This window comes from Triturus cristatus, chromosome 4_1 (genome assembly GCF_964204655.1).
Source record: "Triturus cristatus chromosome 4_1, aTriCri1.1, whole genome shotgun sequence".
Taxonomy (NCBI): Eukaryota; Metazoa; Chordata; class Amphibia; order Caudata; family Salamandridae; genus Triturus; species Triturus cristatus.
Window position 1 is genome coordinate 1,343,468,471 of NC_140585.1, and position 25,476 is coordinate 1,343,493,946.

The 25,476-nt window shown below is 46.4% G+C and overlaps 1 protein-coding gene across 1 annotated transcript in view; it reads left to right on the top strand.

Moving 5' to 3' along the window:
• Nucleotides 1-25,476, top strand: part of KIFAP3 (kinesin associated protein 3) — a 1,322,278-nt gene that overhangs the window by 771,837 nt on the left and 524,965 nt on the right. Inside the window, exon 14 of the mRNA XM_085654829.1 lies at nucleotides 764-929. Within this exon, the coding sequence (XP_085510955.1) occupies nucleotides 764-929 (166 nt within the window). The remainder of the gene's footprint in view (nucleotides 1-763; nucleotides 930-25,476) is intronic.

Consider the following 25,476-nt stretch of genomic DNA (forward strand, 5'->3'; position numbering starts at 1 on the left):
ATAGGAAGGTGGACACCCTCCTCCGGGAGTGGGGACTGCTGTGGGAATCTGATCACAAGGTGAGGAATCCACTGGCAGATGTATCCATCAGAAGAACAAGTTACATACCTTCGGTAACGCTTTTTCTGGTGGATACAGTATCTGCCTGTGGATTCCTCACTGGCCCACCCGCCTCCCCGTTTGTCCACCTTTGTTTACCTTATAAGTTGTCTTGTTTGAGATGTTATTATGATTTCTGGTGCATGGTAGGAAATGCTTGTTTGATTTAGCTTTCCTTTTGTTTATGTACTATGTATATTTGATTGTATATTGTATACTGTGTATACTTTGAATTTGTCGTTGGTCCACCTGTGCGCGGGGGCACGGAAAAAAATGGGTGGAACTGACGTCATCACGCCGACGTGGCTCTCTTATGGCTCCGGTGACGTCATACGGAGTCGCGAGCGGAGCCGATGCATTGTGACGTCGTCCGCGTCGGCGTAGAGAGCTGGGGAAAAAAGTTCAGTGGAATGCTGGCGCAGGGGATATTCACAAGGTGAGGAATCCACAGGCAGATACTGTATCCACCAGAAAAAGCTCTACCGAATGGTCACCAGTTTTTATATCGTACTGTTTTCATTTTTAATGATTTCTATGACAGGATAAAGTAGGGATTCATTAATTTATCAGTGGTTGCTTTTCAAGTTTAATATGTCACTTAGATCAACAATGCATAAGCAAAAGTTATGTTTTGATCCTACTAAATTTGGTGCTATTTTTCTAGGATTATGTGGGTGATCTGGCAGCTCAGGTTTCCAATGAAGAAGATGAAGAATTTGTGATAGAATGCCTTGGAACTCTGGCAAATCTGACTATTCCTGATTTGGATTGGGAGCTTGTGCTTAAGGAATATCGTTTAGTTCCATACCTTAAGGATAAACTCAAACCAGGTATGCTCTCATCTCTTCTTCAAAATGTTTTGGGTTATACTCAATTGACGATATAAATGTTCTTCTACGGAAAAGAACTCAGCCCTGCACCCATCCTTAGTCCTTTTATTAAGTTATTCTCTTTTTAGTATGCATGCAGTACACAAACCGAAAGCTTCAATATTATACAATGTGAGTTCATAAGCAGACACATTTGTTCTGGATTCAGTTTCACCAAGGGTTCTTTCTTTCTTCCTTTCTTTTTTCCTTTCTTTCTTTCTTCATTTCTTTCTCTTTCTTAATTTGTCTTTCTTGCTTTCTTTCTTTTTCCTTCCTTTCTTTCCTTTGTTTTTTCTTTCTTTCTTGCTTCCTTTTTCTCTTGCATTCTTACTTGCCTTCCTTTTTTCCTTTCCTTTCCTTTCCTTTCTTTTCTTCTTTCTCTTTTTTACTTCGGGCCTTCTTTATTTTCTTTTTTCCTTTCTTGCTTTCTCTCTTGCCTTCATCCCTTCTTTTCTGTATCATCTTTCCATCTTCTTTCTTTCCTTCTTTTCCTCCTTTTTTCATTTTCTTTCTTTCCTCCATGGCTTTTTTTTCTTTGTCTTGCTTGCTTGCTTTCTTTCTTGCTTGCTTTCTTCCTTGCTTGCTTTCTTCCTTGCTTGCTTGTTCTCTTTTTTATTTAAAAAAAAAGTTTTATATAATGCAAACATGACCCTTGCGTGGATCACAGCGCTTTACAAATAATAGGGAGCAGATACTTATAGAACCTATAGTGTCATAAACAAGAATATGATAAGGTATCACCCCAGCAGAGGGAGTTGATCCTTCATTGTTAAGACAGATAGGTCAAAAAGACAATAGCATGACAAGCGAGTAATAATAATAATTACAGGGGGGTCGCTAGTGAGCCCGCGACAAGATGGCCGCACATTAGTGCAGCTCCGCCAGCCGGGTCATTAATCCCCTAATATCTGGGCCGATAGTAGCCATCGAAGATCTTAAACATGAGGCAGACATGCCGCTTTCCCGTCCCCGAGATATGGTGTGAACAGAAGCACGGGGCACCCGAGCAAGCAGAAGAAAGAAGAGTGGCGAGGGTCGACCACTTGTTCTAATATGGTGGCAGTTGGCTGCGTCTGGCAACAGGACGAGAGGTGATCTGCTTCTCCCTGTGCAACTGTGACAGGAAGACGGAGTGAGGTATCACATTCCTGTGGGGCACCAGGGGGTCTGCTCATTCCCCGGAGTGCGCCTGCAGCTTCAACACGCTGGTGAAAAAGCCGCCTGTCTGGAGAGATCGCTTCTCCTAAGAGCTGAAGCGGAGGAGCCGGAGAAGAAGGGCTAGCGCTGCACTCCACAGAAATTAAGCTAGATTGAGGATGATTGCCCGGACGAAGTGAGTGGTGCGCAGATCACGACGGGGAAAGAGCTCCCGCCGCGTGAGCCCGGAGAGCCGCGCGCACTCTGCAGAGTGGAGGCTAAGCAGAGAGAACTGTCCAGATTTTTGGAGGTGAGGTCCCGCGGCGAAACATTAGTGAGGAGACGATCTAAGGCCATGCACACAGAAGCGGCGCCTGTACGGCAAACCGGTAACTCTCCTTCAATATGGGCTGCCTTCCGCTGGCGACTGCGGAGGGAACTGACGGTTTCCTGACACCTCCGAGGCATAGAGGAGGAGTAATAAATTCAGCTGAGGCCGAGGAGGAGCAGAGTGGGTGACATTGCTTGTGGAGTGCCCCAGCTACGGGACCTATAGCTTGCGGGCCGGGGTTTCGATTACTGCCTTGGCGCACTGCACAACATCGGTGCCCTCTGGCTGGGCCTAGCAGTCTGCACACATCATAGACAAGCAGAGTCTGCAGAAGCCTTATTGTGGCGGTATGTGAGAGTGAGGCGGCTGTGGACACTGGTGATTTCTGCCCCTCCACGCTACCGGAGATCGACAGGCCACTATAAGAAGAGGCGAGGGAGTGACCGAAAGATCTTCCCCCCCCCTCCTGGGAAAGTACGGAGGTAAACTGGACAGTTACTGCAAAAAATTACACTCTGCAATAGGGAAAAACGATAGACAACAGAGCCTACAGTCAATAGAAGACAAGATAGACTTCTTAAACATTTGCATGGACAACATTGCGTCCAAGTTGGACAAACACACTGCCTGGCTAAACATGACGTAATAACATATTTCGTGAAACAAGGATGACCTACAAGAACTAACCCAAAAGCAGTTGAACATTGACTAAATTCTGGCCATCATTTAAGCAAAAAATGAAGACCCGGAAGTGAGATCACGCCGCAATAACTTGCGTATAATTGGTGTCCCGGAGTCCACAAATACAGGTCGCCTGGAAAATTATGTGGAAAAAATGTTGCGAGGGGTATTCAGCAGTGAAGAATTATCAGCAATGCTAATAGTTGAACGGGCTCACAGATCCTTACAGGTGCGACCGAACCCGAAATGATAACTAGCAATGGTAGCCTCAACCTGCTTACGTGGAATGTGCACAGGTTGAATATCCCAAAGAAAGTCGACACGTATTTGCATATCTAGATAGGCACCAGGTACACATTGCATTGATACAAGAATTACATCTTACTCCACGGGCTGCGACTAATCTGGGGGCACAATGGGCAGACTCGAGAATGGCTTCCCCTTCCTCTTCTTACTCTGGGGGGGGGGGGCCTTATTCTGGTCTGCAGAGGCACCCCCTTCATCACATTGTACTCTGAGACAGATGATCAAGGAAGATACATTATATGACAGGGGAAGTGCTGGGGTACAACGCTAACCCTAATAAATGTATATAGACCTAATACGGATGACCCCGAATTTTACACCACTCCATATGGCTGACTCTATAAACTTCAACCATCCACTATTATTTGGGGAGGAGACTTTAATTTTCCATTAGACCCAAATATGGATAGAGCCAGGGCCCCGTTGGGACAGGCTAAATAGGCGAGCAGGGTCCTCAGGGAGGAGTTGAGTGATTGAGAGCTCAATGATATATGGCCGATTTGGAGCCCAGGGAAACGGAAGGCCACGTTTATCTCGACAGCACACAATATGTGGTCACAATTGGACTACTGGCTGATGTCTCATGAAATTAATAACTGGACTCAGACTGTGAGACACCTAACCCCGAACGCTTTCGGATCACTCCCCAGTGTTTCTAACACTTACGCTGCCAACTGACACCCCCCCCCCCCTTGCCCACCCCTTCCAGTGGAAACTTCAGGCCTCTGCCTTGACGGACACGGTTTTCAGGGACGGTGTAAAGATAGCTATCATACAATACTTTAACTAAAACAAAGCTTGGTAGACACAGCTGGTGTACTATGGGAAGCCTTCAAGGCTACGATTTGTGGAACATGTATAGGACTCTGGGCCGGGGTATTACAGTTTTTGAGATCATGATTATCCCATCTCGAAAACACTTAGCAAACACGCGAAAAAAACAGTATGAAATCAACTCACTACCGCAGACGCTGTCCAATATTAGGACACACCTAAATGAATATGCCGAAGCAGCGGATCAGGAGATCTTCTATCTATCGAAGGGGGGAGACCTGGCGCAGTCTAGCAACCAAAATAAGGGGACCCCAAGACATTCCACAGATACTATCACTTTGCGAGATGGAGCACGCCACCATGACTCCCAGGAAATCCTAAAAAAAAATTGTGGATTTCTATGCTGAGCTGTATGGCGAACGCCAGTCTGCGTAGCTGCGCAAAACGGACACATTACCTACATGACATCGAGTTGGCATGGCTCTCACCTGGACAAAGAGAATTTCTAGCTCAACCAATAACGGAGGAGGAGGTTGGGACGCCATCAGCTCCTTACCTAATGGAAAATCGCCTGGGAGTTACTGCATTCTGGGCAAGTTCTATAAATCCTTCTCTGACTTAATAACACCTCATCTAGTAAATATGTACCTGGAGGGGTATGACAAAAAATCTTTCCCCCACTTTCCGAGAGGCACTACTTATCACGTTACTGAAACCCTGTAATCCGCCCGAGCAAGTAGATTCATATCGTCCACTGTCACTAATTAATACTGATGTTAAGATTCTGGCGAAAATGATTGTTTCCTGGCTTCAACCGTTTTTACAAGCCCTAGTATTGCCAGACCAAGCAGGCTTTGTTCCTTCTAGGCCCACCACACGAATATGCCTCCTTATCCCGCAGTCTTTTTGTCCGCAGAGAATCACAACGCGGTCGTTACAACAACTGCGTTGTGATACCGCATACCATTACTCCACAAGTCGGAACAACGACTTGCGGAGGGGGTGGTGCTGGATGTTGGAATAGTATAATTTACTATTCCAACTCCAGTCTGTGCGGACAGTAGGGAAGGTGTTGGATTTTAAATCACGACCCCCACCGCCCCCCCCCCCCTACCCCCTCCGCAAGTCTTTGTTCCGACTTGCGGAGTAATGGTATGCGGAATCACAACGCGGTCGTTGTAACAACCACGTTGTGATTCCCTGCGTACAAAAAGTTTCGTTATATACGTTGTTTACCCCACCACACATAATCTCTGCACCTTATTTGCGGTCATCCACCAACTGAATCCCTCGCTGCCTGCTGAGGCAATTTTTTTGGATGCCACTAAGGCATTTGATTCCATACAGTGGACTTACATGTTCACTGTGCTAGTCCGGTTGGGGATGCCATCCGGTTTCTCAAATTGGGTCAGGTTGCTATACCCGTGTTCGCGTCAACGGTGTAAGATCCGATCTGTGCGAATCTGCAGGGGAATGCAACAGGGTTTCCCGCTCTCTCTGATCTTATTCGCCCTTTCACTAGAGCCCCTGGCTTGCATTATAAGACAAAAGCATGAGTCCGCCGCTCTACAATTCCGGCAACGACCCCTTGCTATATCACTCTATGCAGACAACATGGTGGTGTATGTCAGAGAGCCTGGAGTCAACTTAGAACCTATGGTGAGAGAATATGTTAAATATGACTGTTATTCTTGGCTCAATATCAACTGGTATAACTCAATAGTGTTTCCATTAACACCTGCCAGTGTGCCCCACACGTTAGAGTACCCGCTGGAGTGGTGCATGGAGCCTCTGAAATACCTGGGCGTTTGGATACATTGTGACCCAGAAGTTGTCATACGCCAAAACTGTGGCACTGCTGTCTCGAAATTGCGTAATCAAATAACTCGCTGAATTAGACTCCCCCTTTCTCTTGCTGCTCGATTAGCCATGATGAAGATGGTTATCCTGTCCCAGTTTTTGTTTCTGTTCATTAACATCTCCATTCCTGTCCCTCGCCTGAGCAGACTTAACCCAGAATTCACTGGCAGACAGTCACATGCCCTTATACATAAGGAGGGTTAGCTGCCCCAGATCTCTGTTTGAATAATTTGTGTGCTCAAGCTCACTCTGCTCACTATTGGTACCACCACCAACGATATATAGCACACACTGCCATCGAACATGATGAAGAACACCCCTTTCCCCCTCAATGAGATATTGCCACATACACACGTGACGATTACTCTTAAAACCGCCAGTCCATTAAATAGCACAAACAGGGCATGACAATTACTCGCTACACATACATACTAGGCTCCATTATATGTGGCAATGCTACCATTAATATACCACCCTTCCTTATCAGTCACAAGAGAAACTGGAGCATTAAACACCCTGCAGGAGGCAGGACTGAGAACAATGGGAGACGCCTTCTTTAAGGGTTACTTTTTCACTCTCCCAGAGTTCGTGGGGAACACGAAAGGTACTCTAATGCAGAGATATCATAGACTAAGAGCTGCCTTGAAGGCGTTGTACCCATGTTTTCCCCAGGAACCGCCTGTACTTCAGTTTCTACAGACCCTACTCATGTGCACTGAATAGAGAAAATTCATTGCTAAACTTTGCAGTTCATCTCAGAGGGAATGTAGTGACCAAATAGGCGCAGCTAGAGAATGATGTAACGCAATACTGGATACACCTCTAACACCAGCAGACTGGGAGTTTTGTTGTGTGCTTCTAGATAGACTAACGTCTAACAGAAATCTTAGAATAAACCATTTTAAAATACCTACAGCAGGCATATTATTCCCCTGTCCAAATTCACAAATTTAAGCTGAGGTCGGACCCAACATGTTTGCGATGTGGGGCAGCCGGAGCAGACTTTTAAAATTTGGCGTGGGTGTGTGGGGCTTAGTGGCCCATTACTGGGCGCAGGTAACACAGACCATATCCAAAATAGTGGAGACACAAATATAATGCTCCCCCACTGTATGCCTTCTGGGCCTTATTAAGACCATCCCACACACGACACGCAAACTAGAGGCTGTCTACTTGTTATTGGCCAAGCGTAGGGTGTCTATATGCTGGGGAGGGAGGAAGGCACCAAGATATGTGGATTGGCTACAAAACTTAGCGTATTGTAAAACGCAGCTGGAGACATATGCAGAGGAACTGCCTCCTTCATCAAGACTGAGAGACTTTTGGGCCCCATATGTAGCCTATCTGCTGTCCACAAGTCGGGACTGTGCAGCTCAATAGGATATAATGGAGTTCGATGTGTGGGGGGGGGCTGGGTGGAGAGAGGGAAGAAATGCTAATGTATATATTATGTCTTACTGTATGTGTGGGGCTGCTGCGTTAGAATCATCCATCGTGTTTTTGCCTCCTTTTTTAAATTTGTTCTCAGTTTCTGTGATTGTTTCTTGACACAGTGTACAGGCTAATGCCTATGTAATGAAAAAAACGTTAATTAAAAAAAAATAATAATAATTACAAAAACTAGCACAGTGAAAGTTAATGCAACACCCCAGATGAGGGTGGTGACACCAAAATGTTAATACAGATAGATCATAAAAATCGAGCAATAGTCATGATGTCATAATTTAGAACTTGTCAGGATCAGCCTACTCCCCAGATAAGGGCAGTGTCACCAAAATGTAGAAACAGCTAGCATAGGCCAGATAGCAGTAATCCTGAGTGTAGGTGACAAGTCATAATATGCTAGGAGAGAGAAGTTTTTAGGGTCCAGGGCTGAAATGTGTTCATAAATAGTAGTTTAACTTCTTTCTTGAAAGATGTAGTTAAGGGTTTCAGTCTAATTTCAAGGGGGAGGGAGTTCCACATTCTTGGGGCGATGCCAGAGAAGGATCTGCTGTAGCTTTTCTTATTGGAAAACCTCTGTTGTTTAAGCAGTAGTGTGCTGGAGTATCTAGAGGGTCTGGATCCTCCTGAAAGTTCAAGCTTCTGAGCGACGTAATTAGGGGTATTGAAGTGTAGGGTTTTGTGCGTCCTGCATTCAATTTTCTGTTGAATTCTTGCTTGGAAGGGGAGCCAATTGAAGAATTTCAAATCAGGGGTTACGTGATTATTTCTTTTTGATTCCATAATCAGCCTTGCGGCAGCATCAAGGGAGGCCCTTAGGGGGGCTATTTTAGTTCTGGGATATGGCTCTTCCGTAATTCAAACTTTGAATCACTAGTGCTTGGAGACGGCAGCTTTAAAGTCGTCGCGGGGGAGGAAGAGTTTTAATTTTCTTATGTTCATTTAGAGGTTTGCTCCTTTTGTGGCAGCACTAATGTGCTTCTACATATTAAGGTTCTAGTCAAGAGTTATTCCCAGTGATCTTGCTGAATCAATAACTTTAGGTAAGCAATTGGAAGTGGTTAGTTCATCCATTCATTAATGATGGGTGCCAGATTGGGTAGGGCGATTAGGAGGAATTCAGTTTTGAGAGTGTTAAGTTTGAAGTGGTTGCATGAAAGCCAATTTTGAGTATTTTGTAGTGTTAAATTGAGTGATATTATGTCTTCAGGGGAGGTGATTTTCAGATAAAGTTGGATATCTTCAGCGTACATGTGATATTGGATGTTGGTTGGACTCAGAATTTCTGTTAGTGGCTCCATGAATAATGAAGAGAGTAGGTGAGTGAGAGGAACCCTGTGGGGACCCCTAGTGGGATCAGAGTGGTCTTAGACAGGGGCTGATTTATCTTGACTTTTTGAGTTCTGTTTTGGAGAAAGGAGGTGAGGCAGTTTAGGACGGACCCTGGCAATCCCAAACTGTGCTCCAATAGGTCTAGTAGATAGTCATGCTTAACCGTATCAAATGCAGAAGAAAGGTCAAGAAAAATTAGTAAGCATTATTCATTTTGATTCAAGATTTTTAGTGCATCATCCATTGTTTGTAAGGGCCGATTTGGTGCTATACCCCTGGCGGAAACCAGATTGGAATCGGTCAAGGAGATGGAATTGTTCAATGTGGATACATATTTGGATGTGCACACATTTTTCAAGGAGCTTTGCCAGAGTTAGAATGTTGGAGAAGGGGCAAAAATTATTTAGGTCAGTGTGATCTTAAAAGAAAATACAGATGGGGTGACCTGCCCAGACTTTAGGCAATCAGGGAATTTGCCTTAACTTAGAAAGGCATTTACTATCTTGGTCCAAAGTGGGAGTATAGACACTTTGATCTTATTGAAGAAGCTAGGGGGAAGCGGATTGTTGAAGTGGTTTGAGGGTTTCAAATCTTGAGAATTTTGAGAATGGCGATTTCCTCAAAGGTATAAAAGGAGTTCCAAGAGGCGTTGTTTTTGAGGACTGTGTCCCAGTAGGCTTGATCAGAACTCTCCGGGAGGGAGTAAGGCTGGGATGAAGTAAAAAGGTCGGAGCTCCACTGCCATCTGCAAATCAGATCTCATATTTTCTATCGTCTCTAGGGAGAAAGAGGCAAAGTGTTCGCAGTTCAGATGTGGACCGGATCCAGATGGGGAAGATTTGGGAAGGCAATTCGATTGAAGTTTAACAAGCTCAAATAGTTTTTTTGGGCCAGTTTTTAGTTTGGACAAGTTGGTTTCTGAAGAAATTTGCTTTTGAGTTTCTGATGCTTTTCTAATGTATTCCTCAATGATCTAAAATGTTTGACGTGTTCAAAGGAAGGTGAGGATCTCCATCTTCGTTCAGCTTGTCTCAGGTTGCGTCTTTCAATATTGAGGCTACCATTGTATCAAGTGTAATTGTAAGCTAACTTATTGTTTCACATAAACAATATTGTTATGTAAAAGAGCACACTGCATTTTGCTCTACTGTGTTGTTCCTTCCATAGCATATAGTTAACAGTATTCTAAAAAAATACCCAAATAAAACACAACTGTCAAGAATGTCAGGAAACCACAAACAGCAAGTTGTTTTACAAAACAATCTGTTTCAGCAGACCAACATTAGATTAACTACTTGTACTCTTCTCTCTAGTTCATGCTGCCAAACGCTAGTTACTCCTAGTATTTTAAAAGAGGATTTTAGATTATAGTACCCGAATCACATATCTGATAGAGACTTCTAGCTGCAGATTCCTTACCTTTGAATTTCCCAGATGCAGCCTGGATCCAGAAACTTTTGCTGACCAATACCCCGTGCGTGCAACATCGTGTGGCCCCATTTGGCTCCGCGTGATGTCATTAGCATCGGTTATGATGTTGCGGTGCCTATAAAGGCGCCACCCAGGCCCACGGACGTCAGTTATTTTCTTTCAACGCCAGTTAAGCAACAATCTGGGAAGAGATACCTCTTTGCTTTTTTTGGCAGGGTTTTTCATGACTTTTGTCGAAAATTTGGATTTTTTCCGACTTTGTGTGCGAGGGATATCCTGGAGGAAGACCGGTTTCAAGCCCGGCACAATGTTGTCATCGATCCCCACCTCATATGTCTTTAGTGTCTCGAGCCCGACCACAATACAAAGTTGTGTTCGGACTGTCAGGCGATGGCTCCGAAGACCTTGAGGCAGTGGGCGATGAAGTTACTCGCGGCCCGGCAGTCAACACTGTCCTGTGAGACTACGAGGAGGTCACGTTCCTGATCGAAGTAAAGGAGGTCCCGGGACTGCTCCCTTAGCTTCAAGTCCTCTTCCTCCCTTTCGAGGTCCTCCGGACACTCGAAGAGTCATAAGAAGGAGTCCAAGCAACTTCGTCTTAACCTCAACTGGTATCCGTCGTCGAGAGAGGTAAGGAGCACCGACGCTTTAGGCATGGTTCCGCGGAGCTGGAGCCAGAGTCATCTTCGTGCCCCCCCCCCCCCCCCCCCTCTTTCCTTGGAGCGACTTCCGCTCAGATAAGAGTTTTGTGAGGCCATGCGCTGCGTATGTGAGCTGAACGACCTTACTGGTGAGCCTTCCGGCCCTGCAGTGTCAGATGGCGCCTCATCTTGTTCGATGACGTCAGCTCCAGCCATGACGCCGGTGGGGCCTCAGGGATCTGATTCCGGATCCGGTTCGTTGCCGGTTGTGCCACCGCGACCTTCCCCGGTGTCCGACCTGAGGTCGGTACCTGTGACGTCACAGGTGCCCATCGGTGGCGTAAACGCCATCCTCATCCCCGGCGACATGGAGCCGGAATGACGTTGATCAACGCCGATTCTGACATCGACAGAACCCAGAGGTTCTATGTGGTCGCCTGAGCACTTTGAGGATGTGCTAGGCCTAGGAGAATTTGGACTGGTATGGGTAACTTGGGGAGGCCAGTGGACGGATACTTCAGATACAGACTGGCATGCTCTCTCTGCCAACAGTGGCTACGGAGGAGGGGGCATCCTATGCCATGGGTTAAGAGGGCAGCCGATGTCCTTGGATTGGAGCTGCCCTCAGTGCAGTTTAGGTCTAATCTCCTGACTGAGGTGCTTCAACCTGGGGCTTCCACTTCTGAACCCTTCTTGCCTTTTAATTAGGGACTTATGGACGTCCTTATAGGAACATGGTCCAAACCTTGCACAGGGGCTCCTGTGAATAGGACAATTGAACACCGCCATTGCCCAGAATCTGCCAACACCCCACTCCAGAAAGTTTGGATTTGCAGGCCTCTATATCCCAAGGCGCATTCCCTTCCGCCTCTCCGGATAGGGAATCCAAGAGGCTCATTTGGAAAGAAGTTGTTTTCTTCTTCCAGTCTGGCATTGCGGTCGGTGAATACGGCATGCTTACTGGGCCGTTTCTCCCATGCCCTTTGGGAGATGGTTGTGCAAATGCTGCCACACAAGTCTCAGAGGAGGCCCAGGCTGTGCTCTCCCATCTGTCAAGGATGGAAGAAATGCAGCAAAATTCACCATACGGAGTGGCCAAGATACAACCGATTTGCTGGTTAGATTGATTCAATGACGGTGGCCTTGAAGCGCCATGCCTGACTTCGAGCAACTGGCTTCTTGGACGATGTCCAAGCCATAATGGTGTACATGCCCTTTGAAGGAACCTGCCTTTTTGGGGAAAAGGCAGATTTGGCCCTGGTCAGGTTCAAGGACTCTCAAGCTATGGCCAGATCCTTGGGCCTCTCCTCCACCCCTCATGGCCAGTCTTCCTTTCGCCCCTTTTCTGGCAACAGAAGGAGTTTCCAGCTGCGTCAGCCCTATCTCAGCTACTGTCCCACACAGACTGCCCAAGCCGTGCGAGGACGTGGTGGCGGTGCATTCTGAGTTCGGAATGGATGCCAGAAGTAGTCAACCACACAGCCCCCAGCAGCGGCAGCCTCCAAGCACTCCTAGGCTGATTCTGCAGGACCACACTACTCCAATTGGTGGGAGACTTTGTCATCTCATCCATTGGAGATCCATAACATCAGGCAAGTGGGTCTTGCAGATAGTCTAGGAAGACCATTATCTGCCTTTTCTTTCTTTTCCTCCTCCTATTCTGCCAAATCAGGAATGGCTGACGGAGGATCATTGAAAATTATTCCAAGAGGAAGTTATGGCTCTCTGGGCCAAGGGAGCTATAGAAAGGGTCCCGATTTCAGAAGTAGGCAGTGGCTGTTATTCCCTCTACTTTCTGATTACGAAGAAGAACAAGGGGCTACGGCCCATTTTAGATCTTCGATCCGTCAATCTCTTCCTCAAAAAAGAGAAATTCAAAATGCTCACTCTGGCTCAGGTCTTGTCTGCCCTAGACCAGAAAGACTGGATGGTAGCGTTGGACCTGCATGAGGCGTATTTTCACATTCCCATCCTGCTGGGCCACAGGCATTACCTGCTCGTCAAGGTAGGCCACGAGCACTTTCAGTTTACCGTGCTCCCCTTCTGCCATACCAGTGCCCCTCGGGTGTTCACCAAGGTAATGGCGGTGGTTGCAGCTCACTTGCGCAGGTTAGTGGTGTCAGTCTTCCCCTAACTCGACGACTGGCTGTTTAAGGCGTCCTCGCCCCAGGCAGTCGTCTCCCACGTGCAGACTACGGCAAAACTTCTGCATTCGCTTGGGTTCTCTATAGACGTGCCTATGTGGCACCTGACTCCTTCTCAGACGCTCCTTTTCATCAGAGCTGTTCTGGACACAGTGCGGTTTCGGGCTTATACTCCCGAGCAGTGAGTCCAGGATATTCAGGCTATGAGTCCGATATTTCAGCCTCTATCCTGGATTTCGGTGAGACTGACTGAGGCTGTTGGGCCTCATGGCTTCCTGCACACCCCTCTCTCTTCCCCAACCAGATCTCACACTCATGACCGATGTGTCCCTTCTGGGATTGCTCGGCCATCTGGGAGAGGTGGAGATCAGGGGAAACTGGTGTCCGGCCGAGACAGGGCCCCACATAAATTAATTGGAGCTCCGAGCTTGGTTGGCATTGAAAGCATTTCTTCCCTCTGTCAAGGGGAAGTTAGTGCAGGTGTTAACAGATAACACCACTGCCATGTGGTACTGCAACAAGCAGGGCTAAATGGGGTCGTGGACCCTTTGTAGAGAGGCTCTCGTCTCTGGACATGGTTGGAACATCAGGTTATCTGAACGCCAGGGCAGACAAACTCTGATGTCGATGCCTAGCGTATCATGAGTGGCGTCTCCAGTCGGAGGTGGTGCAAGGTTTCTTTCAGCAGTGGGGAGAACCTTGGTCAGATTTGTTAGCCTCTGAAGAGAACGCACAGTTTTAGAGGTACTGTGCGCTGGAGTTTCAAAGGCGGCTATTGTTAGGCGACGCATTTTTTTGCGAGTGCAGCACAGGCCTGTTGTTCGCCTTTCCGCCCATACCAGTCTTGCCCAGGGTTCTGAAGAAGATCAGGAGCGACCGGGCCCAAGTCAATCTTGTAGCTCCGGACTAGGCAAGGAGAGTCTGGTATCCAGAGCTTCAGAGAATTAGTATTGATCCTCCAGTCAGGCTTCCCCCTTCGGAGGATCGTCTGTTGCAGCAGCAGGGAGGGTTCTCAACCCGAACCTGTCAACTCTGCGCCTCCATGTGTGGAGATTGAGCGGTGACAGTCTGGAACGTTATTCTGGCGGCCAGGCGACCCTCCACTAAGACGGTATATGCCTGCTGTTGGCAGTAATTTGTATTATACTGTACAGAAAGGTCCATTGACCCTCTTTTTGCTTCTCTTTCTACTGTCCTTTTATTAATTCTAACCCTTGTCCAACACGGCTCTGCTTTGGGAACTCACAAGGGTTATCTTTCTGTTATGTTTACTTTTTTGTAGCTGCCAGACCAGCCATCTCTCTTGAAGTCTCCAATTGTAATTAGATTTCTGAAAGGGCTGGCTCACTTATTTCCACCCACACCCTTTGTTCTGCCACAGTGAGAGCTTAATTTGGTCTTTACGTATTCTGATGTGCGCTCCCTTTGAGCCTTTGCACTATTAGCTCAACTTAGCTGTTGACCATCAAAACAGTCTCCTTAGTGGCAATTTCATCTTCCCGGAGGGAGAGTGAGTTGCAGGTGAGATCTTGCTCGCTTCCTTATCCTATGTCCTTTCCGGACAAGGTGGGGCTTTGCACCAGAGCATCCTTTTTGCCTAAGATTGTGACCCCATTCCATCAAGGCTTACAAAAAGGAGCAAGTGTCAAGCATTTAAAAATCACCAAAACAATTGAAGAAGAAATCAACACGACACTTAAGAAATCCCCCACCAATTTAGAAAAATAGAAGTTTTTTTAAATAAGGATTTAGACACTAGAACGAAAAACATCCACTCAACCACGAACAAGCCTTTGCAAAGTCAAAGAATTGAACACTTTGAAACTTTTTTATGTTTAACTTTGTTTTTATTGACATTCTGCAATAAGGAAACCACATATACATCTGATAGACCCGTACCCAAACATTTTTCCTCCCCTCCTGGGCATACATTTCAGCAAGGTTTATCTGTGTGTAGGCATTCCAATGTCCATATGGTACTTCCATGTGGTTGTTCCCTTCTGCAGCGTGTCACAAGGTTTCCCCCACACAACAATGTCAGAAAAATAAAAGAACATTAACGTCCCCCCACCACTCCCTCCCTTGAACTGGTGTGCTTCGGGCCTATCTCAGTTTTGGCCAATATGGGGGTCGATGACCTGAAACGCAATCAAGGAGCCCCGTGTGTCCCACCTGTATCCGTGAGTCGGAGAAGGCGAAGATACTTCAGTCAGGTTACTTCGTTCATTTCGGTAGCCAATAGGGACACTAACGGCAGCCAAATTTTTCAGAATCCCTCCGTGGAGTTAGATAGGGAAGCATGTATTCGTTACATCCCAAAGATATACCATAATCTATGCAACCACCCCGTGTATGTCGGACGTGTCTGTGTCCCCCAGTGTGATAAAATGTGCTGAGTTGCTGCCCCCAAGACCAGCCCTATCTGTTTCCCCCTTCTAGATTTCAAAGGATAAGTCAACAGGTTAGGCAGCCCCAGCACCACATAGGTTGGGCCCCATGGTATTTCGGTCTCGAATTGTCAGTCAACATCATCTAGTATCTAGTATCTTGGTCCAGTAACCTGTCAGGTCCTTACAGTCCCATAAGCAAGTGCACTAGTGTTCCTGCCTCCCCGCATCCTCGCCAACAAGTCGGGCTGCGGTCCAGATTCCCTTTGTTCAACCGGACCGGCATCAAGTACCAGTAGGTGGCTATCTTGACCGTGGATTCCCTGCTGGCGGTGTTGCGTGCTGTATGGTTGGCCCTATAATATATGTCCCTCAACTCCTTCTCTGTAAGATCCCGCCCCAGTTTGCTCGCCCATCTTTTCTGGCCAGCAGTGGGCTGCAAAGGGGCTGGCGGGCGCAACATTTCATACAATTCAGTGATCATTTTCTTCCCAGTATGTTTAGTCACCAGCCATTTTCGTATTTGGTCAATGTCTGGAACCGTTCTGATTCCGGAATGGCATAGACTTGTCGTATGTCAGGAAATGGAAGTATCCCCTCCAGGTCAAGTAAGTGCCCTGCTGCTTTGCAGTCCGTCTCACGCCATGCGGCAAGCACCCTTTCGTCCGTCCCTGGAGTAAACTCCAGATTATCAAATAAGGGAGTCATGGGGGAGGGGAAAAGATGTCAAGCCTTGTCTGGTGGCCACCCCATCCCAAATTCGCAGCAAGGTATTCGTAATGGGCGAGCCCTGTGGATTCAGTGGCCTATTTGTTCTCTTCAAGAAAGGGACTTTCTACAGAGAGTTTCGCCAGTGCCCTGTCCTGAAACAGCCACCTCTTTTCGGATTCCGGTCGATTCCACTCTACTAAGTATCTTAATTGCGCCGCTCTATTTGGAATCCCCAGTCCTCCCTCCTCCTGTTGCTTATAGCTTAGGCCCCTTCGCAGGCAGGGTCGCGCCCCAGCCCCTACAAACTGCTGTATCGTCCGATGGGGGCTAAACCGGTAGTGTCTGGAATAAGTACAGTGCTTTGGGAAGGATGGACATCTTAATTTGTTGCGACCCGTCCCAGCAGCGACAGCTGGTGATGTTTCCAGTGCTGTAGGTCCCTCGTGACCTGAGCGAGTAGTTTGGAGTAGTTTAGCGTGACTGTCTGTATTATGGACGAAGCCAGATCAAGCCCCAGATATGGGATCTATTCCCTTGCCTGTATCCCTATATAGGGTTCCCTTCCTGCGCGCGACGTCCGCCCCCTCGCTGGCCCAGTCGGAGAATCATTGACTTCCCTACATTTACCCTAAAACCAGAGACCTGTCCAAAGGACTCTAGTTCCTGTAAAGGTGCCGGCACCCATTGCTCCAGCGTTTCCAGGGTCGCAATGATATCATCTGCATAGAGGCTCACATATATAGCGCGAAGAGAAGGGGGCGATAGCAGGCACCCTTGCCTCGTGCTACGCTGAATCTCAAGAGGACTAGACGCTACTCCATTCACCCTAATTGTCTCTATAGGTGCACTGTAACAACTCGCCACCCAGGCTCTGTACCGGTGTCCGAGGTCAAAATGAGCTAGAGTCTTATCCAGAAAATCCCAGTCCACCCTGTCAAATGCCTTTTCGGCATCTACTGATATCAAAAGGGCGTCCATATTCGTGCGGTGGGCTTTCTCAATGGGATGAAGAATGCGTTTGGTTTTTTCTTTCCTAGGCTTGGGAAGCACCACGATAAGAGGCCGCCAGCATATCGGGAGAGATTGTCCCAGGTCCAGTGAAGGAGTTAAAAAGCCGCGTCTGGACCAGGGCTAAAAGCTGGCAAAAGGATTTATAAAAACCCCCCCGAAAAACCATCCGGACCCAGAGATTTCAAGAGCTTGAGGTGGGAAATCACCCCTATAACTTCCTCCATCCGAATCGGTGTCTCTAAGGCTTCCGCCCCTTCCTTAGTTAGTGCTGTCGGTTTGCTCCTTGCAGGTAAGAGTCTATGTTGGGGCCTGGGTGCGTATCCCTCTGGTAGAGGGCAGAGTAGAATTCCTGGAAAGCCCTCGCAATCTCGGCGTCCCCTTCTACCACCTCCCCTTTAGCATTCTGGAGAGACTGGACCTTCGTCTGCTGGGTGCGAGCCCTAAGTTTACTCGCCAGCATACACCCTGTCTCCCCCCCCCCCCCCTTCACCCTGATATAGTAGGAGTGCTTGAGACGGAGGGCCGCGTATTCTGCCCTATCCAAATTGAGCTCTGCCAGTTGGGCCCTTGCCGCCTTCAGTTGGCCCCAAAAGCTAGGTGCGCTTGTCCTGCCATGCACCCTTTCCAGCTCGAGCACTTGTGCCGTTAGAAGGTCCTGCTTGTCCTTACGCTCTCTATTCTCAGCTGCAGAGATGGCTATCAGTTCCCCACGCACCACCGCTTTAAGGGCCCTCCAAAAGGTGGTTAGGTAAGAGTCAGGGGAGTCGTTCAGTTCCAAATAATCTGTAATACATTTATGAATCTGTTTTGTCACCCCCTTTCTGTGCAACATGCTTTCCCGAAGTCACCAACCCCCGTTCTGTCTATGTATTCGGGGATCCCCTAATAGTCACCGTCACCACATCGTGATCCGAGAGTGCTGCAGGGATGATGTCTACCTCGTCCACTAAGTCAGTCAGTTTGGTCGTGCCTAACAGGTAGTCCAGTCGAGCATATGTACGGTGTGCATGTGAATAGAAAGAAAATTTAGAAGATTGTGGGTGAGCCACCTGCCAGATGTCCACCAGTCCTCTATTTTGTAGCCAATTCTTCCCTGCATTAGACAATGCGCCCGTTTGGGCGTATCGGTGACTGGATCTATCTAATGTGGTATCCTTGACTAAGTTTAGGTCCCCACCCACCAATAACCGCCGTTCTTGCGAGCTCAGGACCTTGGAGAGAGTCGTTGTCAGAAATTTGTCCTGTCCCAATGGGAGCATAAATAGATCCCACCATGAGGGGCTATCCCCCTATCCAGAGCTTATAGGCTAAGAGGCGGCCTTTCACTTCCGCCACTTTATCTCCTACTGTTCCCGCAAAACGCTTGGCGACTAATATAGCCACCCCCGCTTTTTTTGTCTGCCGTGGATGAAAAGAATTGTTTGGGAACTTCATCCGATGCCAATCTTTGGAGAGGAGATGGGTCTCCAGAATGAGGCACACATCTGCCCCCAGGTTCTCCAGATAGAACAGTATGGATTTCCGTTGAATAGGGTTGTTAAGCCCCTTCACATTGAGGGTGACTACTGGAAGTGTGGAGTGTGGCATGAGACCGTAGTGTTACCTATCTGCTTCGTCCGTGTGACCCCAATCGCATCACATGCATGTTTGTCTTCTGCTGCTGCCGCTCTAAGTGTCCCTGCATCGAACCCTTTCCGCAGCGCCCATTTCTGTAGCACACCAGTTCCCCCCTCCCTAACCCCAACCTAGAGTCTCCAACCCCAAAAAATTGTACATTGCTCCCTAACCGAAGTCGCGGGCACTTGGAAAAAGAAAAAATAGGGAGCATGTTGTGGTCCAAGGCTCCCCCCCCCCCCCCAAGCCCTTCATAACTACAATGCATATGATAGCCCCTTCTTAAATCATGAGCCGTCTTGGAATGTTGTGTTCTTGAGGACTGTTTCCAAAGCCACCTGCCGCTCCTGTGCTATGGTGTTGGGATCCGGCCCCAGCCCATTGTTGCAGGGATTCTGCTCATGCACAGAACTATGCGCAGGAAACCAGGACCTCAGTGAATTGCGGTGTACCAAAAACTCACCTCAGTACCCAGAACACCTATCCGACTAGCATCAGTGTCTCATTTGCTCTCCGTATCAGCTCGGAGCTACCAATGATTAGACAACCCTGAACATGCGACTAAGAGTACTCTCAGGAATGGTGTGAATCAGAAATACCTGTTCGTTATTATTCTCATATCAGTCCACAACAAGAGTAATCAGAGACACAGTAAAGTTTAAAATGTTTATTTTATAACTACGTGTCCTAAGATGCAGTACTTTGGCTGACATAAGCAGACAAATGATTAAAACTAAAACCATCAGCATTGTTACTATACCATAGAAAATGAAGGGAGAAATCATGTTACAAATAAAAGTGGAATACAACCACCCTCCCTTCAATAGATAGCTTATATTATTAGACTAATAAAGGTCTCTAGGTTTGAATGGGGAACCCCATACCGTAAATATCAGCTTAGGTGAATCACATCACAGGATCAGCTTTGCTCTGTGTCTGGAAAAAGTCTTCTCCAAAGTGTGTTCTCATGCATGCAAACTGCAATATTAAAGGCGCTCGAATTTCAGATATTTGCAGCTGTGTGCGTGTTATGGCTAGAGAGTAGGCCGATCAACCTGAATGCAAAATCATACATTGTTTGTTAGCCCTGACGGTATCTGCACACAATGTTCAGTCCAAGGTCGCGGTGCATGTCTAGGGATGTGAACAACAGACCGTTCCCATGTGAAGAAAAAGGCAAGCAAGCATTCTTCATATAATAACATCTATCAGCAGTGTCGTGTGCAAAAGTGGCAAGATGGCGTTTTAACTTCTAAGACGCTTATACTAACAAAGCAATGTGTGTACCTAAACCTCCGTCTCCACTACACCCCCCCTTGATTGGACCACAAACAAATAGGGATACAATTTAGGAACGCAGAGTTCAAGTTCGAATGAGACAGAACCAAGTGCATGTATTGTAAATCCATATAAATGGCAGTGATAGTTCGAAAAACCAGCGTAGAAAATGAAAGAGAAAAGAGAGAGAGAAAGAAAAAAGAAAGAGAACAGAAAAATGGAGAGAAAAAAAGAAAAAACATATGTCGTAATATCTCGCAAAGGCTCAGCACAGCCTAAATGGCGAGGCAAAAAAACTTTTTTTTTTTAAAAGTGTAGTTTAAATATCGGAAGTTGGTCGACTTCCAAGTTAATCCATCAGCGTGTAAGCACAATACGTTGCGACAGCCTCCAAGAAGAAGTCATTATAATGTTCGCCAAAAGTGTCCGCCATCCAGTCTAACAAAGTAAATGAACATACATGTTCTTCAACAACTGGAGCCTCTAGCACAATCAGAGGGCAACTTGCGTGTTCTTCAATGTAACTTCTCGCCAAGAAGTCATATGCTGCCGTATAGATGTCCCAATTCCCTAGGACTCAATGTGCCGCTCCACAGGCCATAATCCTGATACCAGAACAGTCCAACACATGAGCCACTAAGGGACTCATCAGTCGATCATAATCCGAGGCAGGAGACACCGAGTTCGACAGGCACAAATCCAGAGCCCATTCGAAGGGACAGTCTAGGCAATGAAAAACAGGTTGCACGCAAGTAAAGTAAGAAAACCGGAAGGAAAATCCATAGGCTATGCTTAAGGTGGCCAGTGGCAATGTTCCATAATAATCAAGCATCCGGTTGCGAAAATTGAGCAGCCGCGGAAGGCTGCCTTATGACACATATTGTGAAGCCATTGCGCAGCAGGCAGACCCAACAGGAGCACACTAGCCGTGAGGGCGAGAATCAACGGGAGCCCGCCGAAGACGGTGGAAAAAATAGAATGAAAAAATGCCGGTATCACACCAAAAATTGTTTGGAAAGAGGTCACGAGGCCGGAGCCCACAACTTTGAAAAAATGAGCCAAGCCAGTTGTTGACGAGGCATTGAATATAGTGTGAATCAACGCACCGAAATGAAGGGGGAGATCAGTGTTTAAAAGCGCATGCACCTCGGTGCGGGTGTTTGCTACGTGGAGGACAAATGTTTCACGGGAGGAAGTCAGAGCGACTTCTTTTTGAGACAATAGAGCCATTATTCTGCTCATCTTGTTGAACTCTGCTTTCAAGGTTGGGTTGGAAGGCCAGATGGATACATCCATCCTCCCATGTGGGGGCGGGAAAGGACATTTTTACAGCAGACTACTCGTTGTGAGACAGTCGCAATGTAGGGAATTCCTACTAGCATCCCGCAGCAAGCCTCATTATTTAAAAGCAAATAACTACCGTTAGCTAACAATGTAAAAGTGGGTGTAATAGCAGGCACTGGAATCCCTTTCAGAACGCAAGCTAAATTCGGTGCATGAACGTTGCATGCACCATGCAATTGGATGTGCCTACAAACTACTGAGTGATCAGGTGTGGAAATGCACTCTTCACCTTTCAAATAAACTTCTTTTCCTTTTCTGTTGCATCTGTATGTAAATGGGAGTGACCAAACTTCATGCAGAAAAGCAGTACCCAATGGTTCATATCTGCCTAGGGCATAATGTTTCATACTGGAACTGAACTTAAACAAAGGAAATGGCAAGGTGATTAACCCTTGGATAAGCCACACTGCGGAGTTAAATTCGGCTACAGAGAAAGGCAGAGGTTCCAACTTTTCAATATGCAGTAACGAGTATGTTGCATCTTTCATGGACATGAACTGTTGTTTCGCAGTCAGATTAAATGGCAGGAATAAAGAACATGTATTCATGTAGTCCAAGGGAACGTTCCCAGCCTTCAATGTTTGTAATGTCCATGCAAACTGCATTATAGAACGCAATTGATTCTGACCATGATATAAAACAGACATATCATCCTGTACAATATCCACAACAGATGAAACAATATTATCTAATGTATAAATTCTGGAAGAAAGGGTGTTAATGCTATTATCGATAACAGCTAGCACTTTTTCCAAATTGGCTTGATCAATAGCTCTCAATCTGGAGGCCGCTTCAATTTGCGACAATTCCCAAACTTCGTTATAAATAGCATATACCCATCTTTTGGACCTGCCACCCACAGGACCTTTAACAAAATCATTCAAATCTATTTTGTCATGCAAAGGTGGAATGTTGCAGCCAGTTCTGACATAACTTCCCTACAGAATAGGTAGTAACCGAATGGGAAGATTCAAAGCGTGGGTCCACTCTAACCTGAGTGTATCCAGGGTATAGACCCAGAAAACGATGTTGACAGGAATCTGAGCTTTTCTGCCATAATAACCATCCTTCATGATCGAAACTGGAGATATTGAAGGATGTGTTAGTAATATATGACTGCAACTCCTGAAGGGATAGATCTATGTGATTATCCCAATTTGGGTAAGCACCCAGATCAGTAATAGAGGGGGAATTCATCTTCTTAGAAGTAGCCAATCCGAGGCAGGTGGTTTGGAAAATGGTTGAATTCAAAAATAACATGTGGTTTGGGATAAGGCAAGCACGATGCAGAGCTTCAGTCCCTTGTACCTGCCAAGTCTTAGAACCCCAAAGCGATTTAAGATCAATGGTATCCTTGCACAGCTCATAACCTCGTATATTCAACTCATCCATAAAGGATTTGGAATATAACAATTTAGTCGAAGTAAGTCTAACTTTAGATGCTGGTTCTGAAGTTAATTTAAAATAAAATGCTTTAGGGTTAGATTCGCTAAAATGTGTAAAATATGTAAATTTGTTCACTAAAGTATTAGAGCTTCCTTCAGTTGGTGCTGGACAATGTTCCCATTGCGTATAATTAACAACATTTCTAAAAGTATTGGCTTTATGAAGGAAGTGATTACCATAGTGTTGGTAGCAAAATAGCTCCCCATATTTAGCTGTGTCTAAATACAAATCTTCAGCATCAAAAGCAGCATAATATTCCAAATCAGAAAACAGTGCCTCTATGGCATGGACGTCCCAATCATCAGACCGGATGTTTTGTTTCACAACGTCTCCCATAGAAACACAAAGTACATTTGGGACATTAATCACTTCTGTGGGACCATGAATTTGAAAGTTAACAGCATCCCACACAATCCCATCCTTCACAGGCCAGGCAGTAATATTCACAAAAGTCTGGTCCCTTTTCATGATGTGCGATGAGGAGTGTGGGGCCAAAGTTCCATCAATTAGTCTAATTGCAGATCTTTTGGTGAGATAGAGTCCATTTATAAGGCGAAAAAATACCACTACAAATCCAATGGACATAAACAAAAAGATACTTATGAGCATTAACCAAATGTAAGTCCAGGGGGGAATTAAAAAATGCCTCTTAAACCAAGCAGTAAAAATTTAAACTTTCGATGGGGCATTGGAAGTCATAGAGTTAGTATCAAATGAAAGTCGTGACTGGTCAACTGCAGTTGATTGTAAACCAGGCAATGATACATCTGTGGGATATGCATACTCATTATCTTCAGATTGACCACCAGCCGGTGGAGGCAATAAAGGATTAGTAACTGTATGCATCTCGACGGCAATGTCAGGTCTGGTGGTATTCGCCGGAGCCAAAACAGAATTTCTCAGCATCGCTGGACAAGAGACCGCTGTAGTCATACTAAGAAGAATCGGCCATTCGCTGTATTTTGACATTGTCAATGAAGATGTACCTGTTATCCTTGCGACCAGGAAGTGGAGGTAAAATGACTGTTCTTGTACCCTGCACGCCAAGCACTGATACTGGTGCACGATAAGAGGGGCTGAACTCCTCCTTGTTCTCCACCTTCTCACAGACCAGGTCACCAACTCACAGCATCAGTTGTGGAGGGCAAGCGTTCCTTTGCAAGACTGTCTCTGGTCTTTTGTAGATCCTGTAATACAGCACAGTGATTATCTACGTCAAAGGGTGCGGCAGACGCCGCCATGTCTAGACCATCAAGGTCCGGGACAAACATCTTTATGCCAAAGAGCATTTCGTATGGGGTCCTCCCACCAAGAGACCTTCTAGGGAGATTATTAAGTGCACGTTGTATGTTATACAGATGGGCTAACCAGTTCCTGCCAGTGCCTAAAACCCTAGCTGTCATGGATTGCTTTAAGTCACGGTTCATCCGTTCCACAACACTATTGCCCTCAGGCCGGTATGGAGACGAAAATTTGACTTGGACCCCCAAAGATCTCATGGCTTCTTTGTGCGCCTTAGAGGCAAACGCAGGACCTTGATCAGAATGAAGGGTTCCACATGCAAAGATTCCCACCAAGACACGCAAATCCCTGATGACAGTGCGAGCATCAGCACTCCTTTGTGGCCATACCCAAAGAAAACGTGTGCACGAATCAACTGCAACTAAGATGTACTTATACACAGTATCAGAGGAGAAAGGACCGCAGTGATCTAAATAAACACACCCAAGGGGGTTATTAGATATGTACAACTGCGTTTGTGGTGGGCGCGCGGCAGTCGAAGGTTTAATCTGCTGGCAAATGTCACAATTAAGAACATAAGCACGAGTCTGTTTATACAATCCTCACCACCAGTAACGTTGTAAGAGAGTAACAGTCGCTGAAACGCCGGCATGGGCAGAGGCCATACCTTCGTGAGCAGCTGTTAGCAAGGAAAGTCTGCAGTCCGCGTTGGGAATCAATCTGTCACCAACGTCATTAATTCTCACATAGGGAACTTTATCAGGACTTAAATGAGAAGAGTACAGAGAAGGGAAACCTCTAGGGTAATTACTGCCCTTCTCTGTCGCAGCAATAGCTGCCAAGATGTCATCATCAATCTTACTTTTGGATCTTGTAACTGCTGCTACTAGATATGTTGCCACTGCAATTTTCGCTGCTTCGTCAGCTAAGCTGTTTCCGACAGCGTGGACACCAACTCGTTGGTGCCCAAGAGTGTGAATCACATTCACGAGAGGTAGATTGTCTTTAAGTTCTGCCACTCGAACGCAAAGCATTTTATGCTTAATTGTGCTACCCTTGGAATCCCGATATTCATTTTGAGACCAAAATAATAAATTGTCATTAAAAGACTGAACACAGTAAAACGAGTCACTTACTATAAGAGTTGTAACCCGTGGATCAGCAAACTCCAGTGCAAGCACAAGAGCACGCAGCTCTGCCAACTGTGCGGTACAATCACCCAATGACTGCGTATGCACGACATCAGACTACACGTGCGGCAAAGACTCCAGGGCTGTTTTTATAGTCCATGGCTAATCTCTTAAACTGTTTTTGTTTGCCGCCAGAAGTAAAAGCTGTCCATTGACTACTAATAGAGGACAGATTATGGCTGAAAAAGCCATTAGATATGTCAAG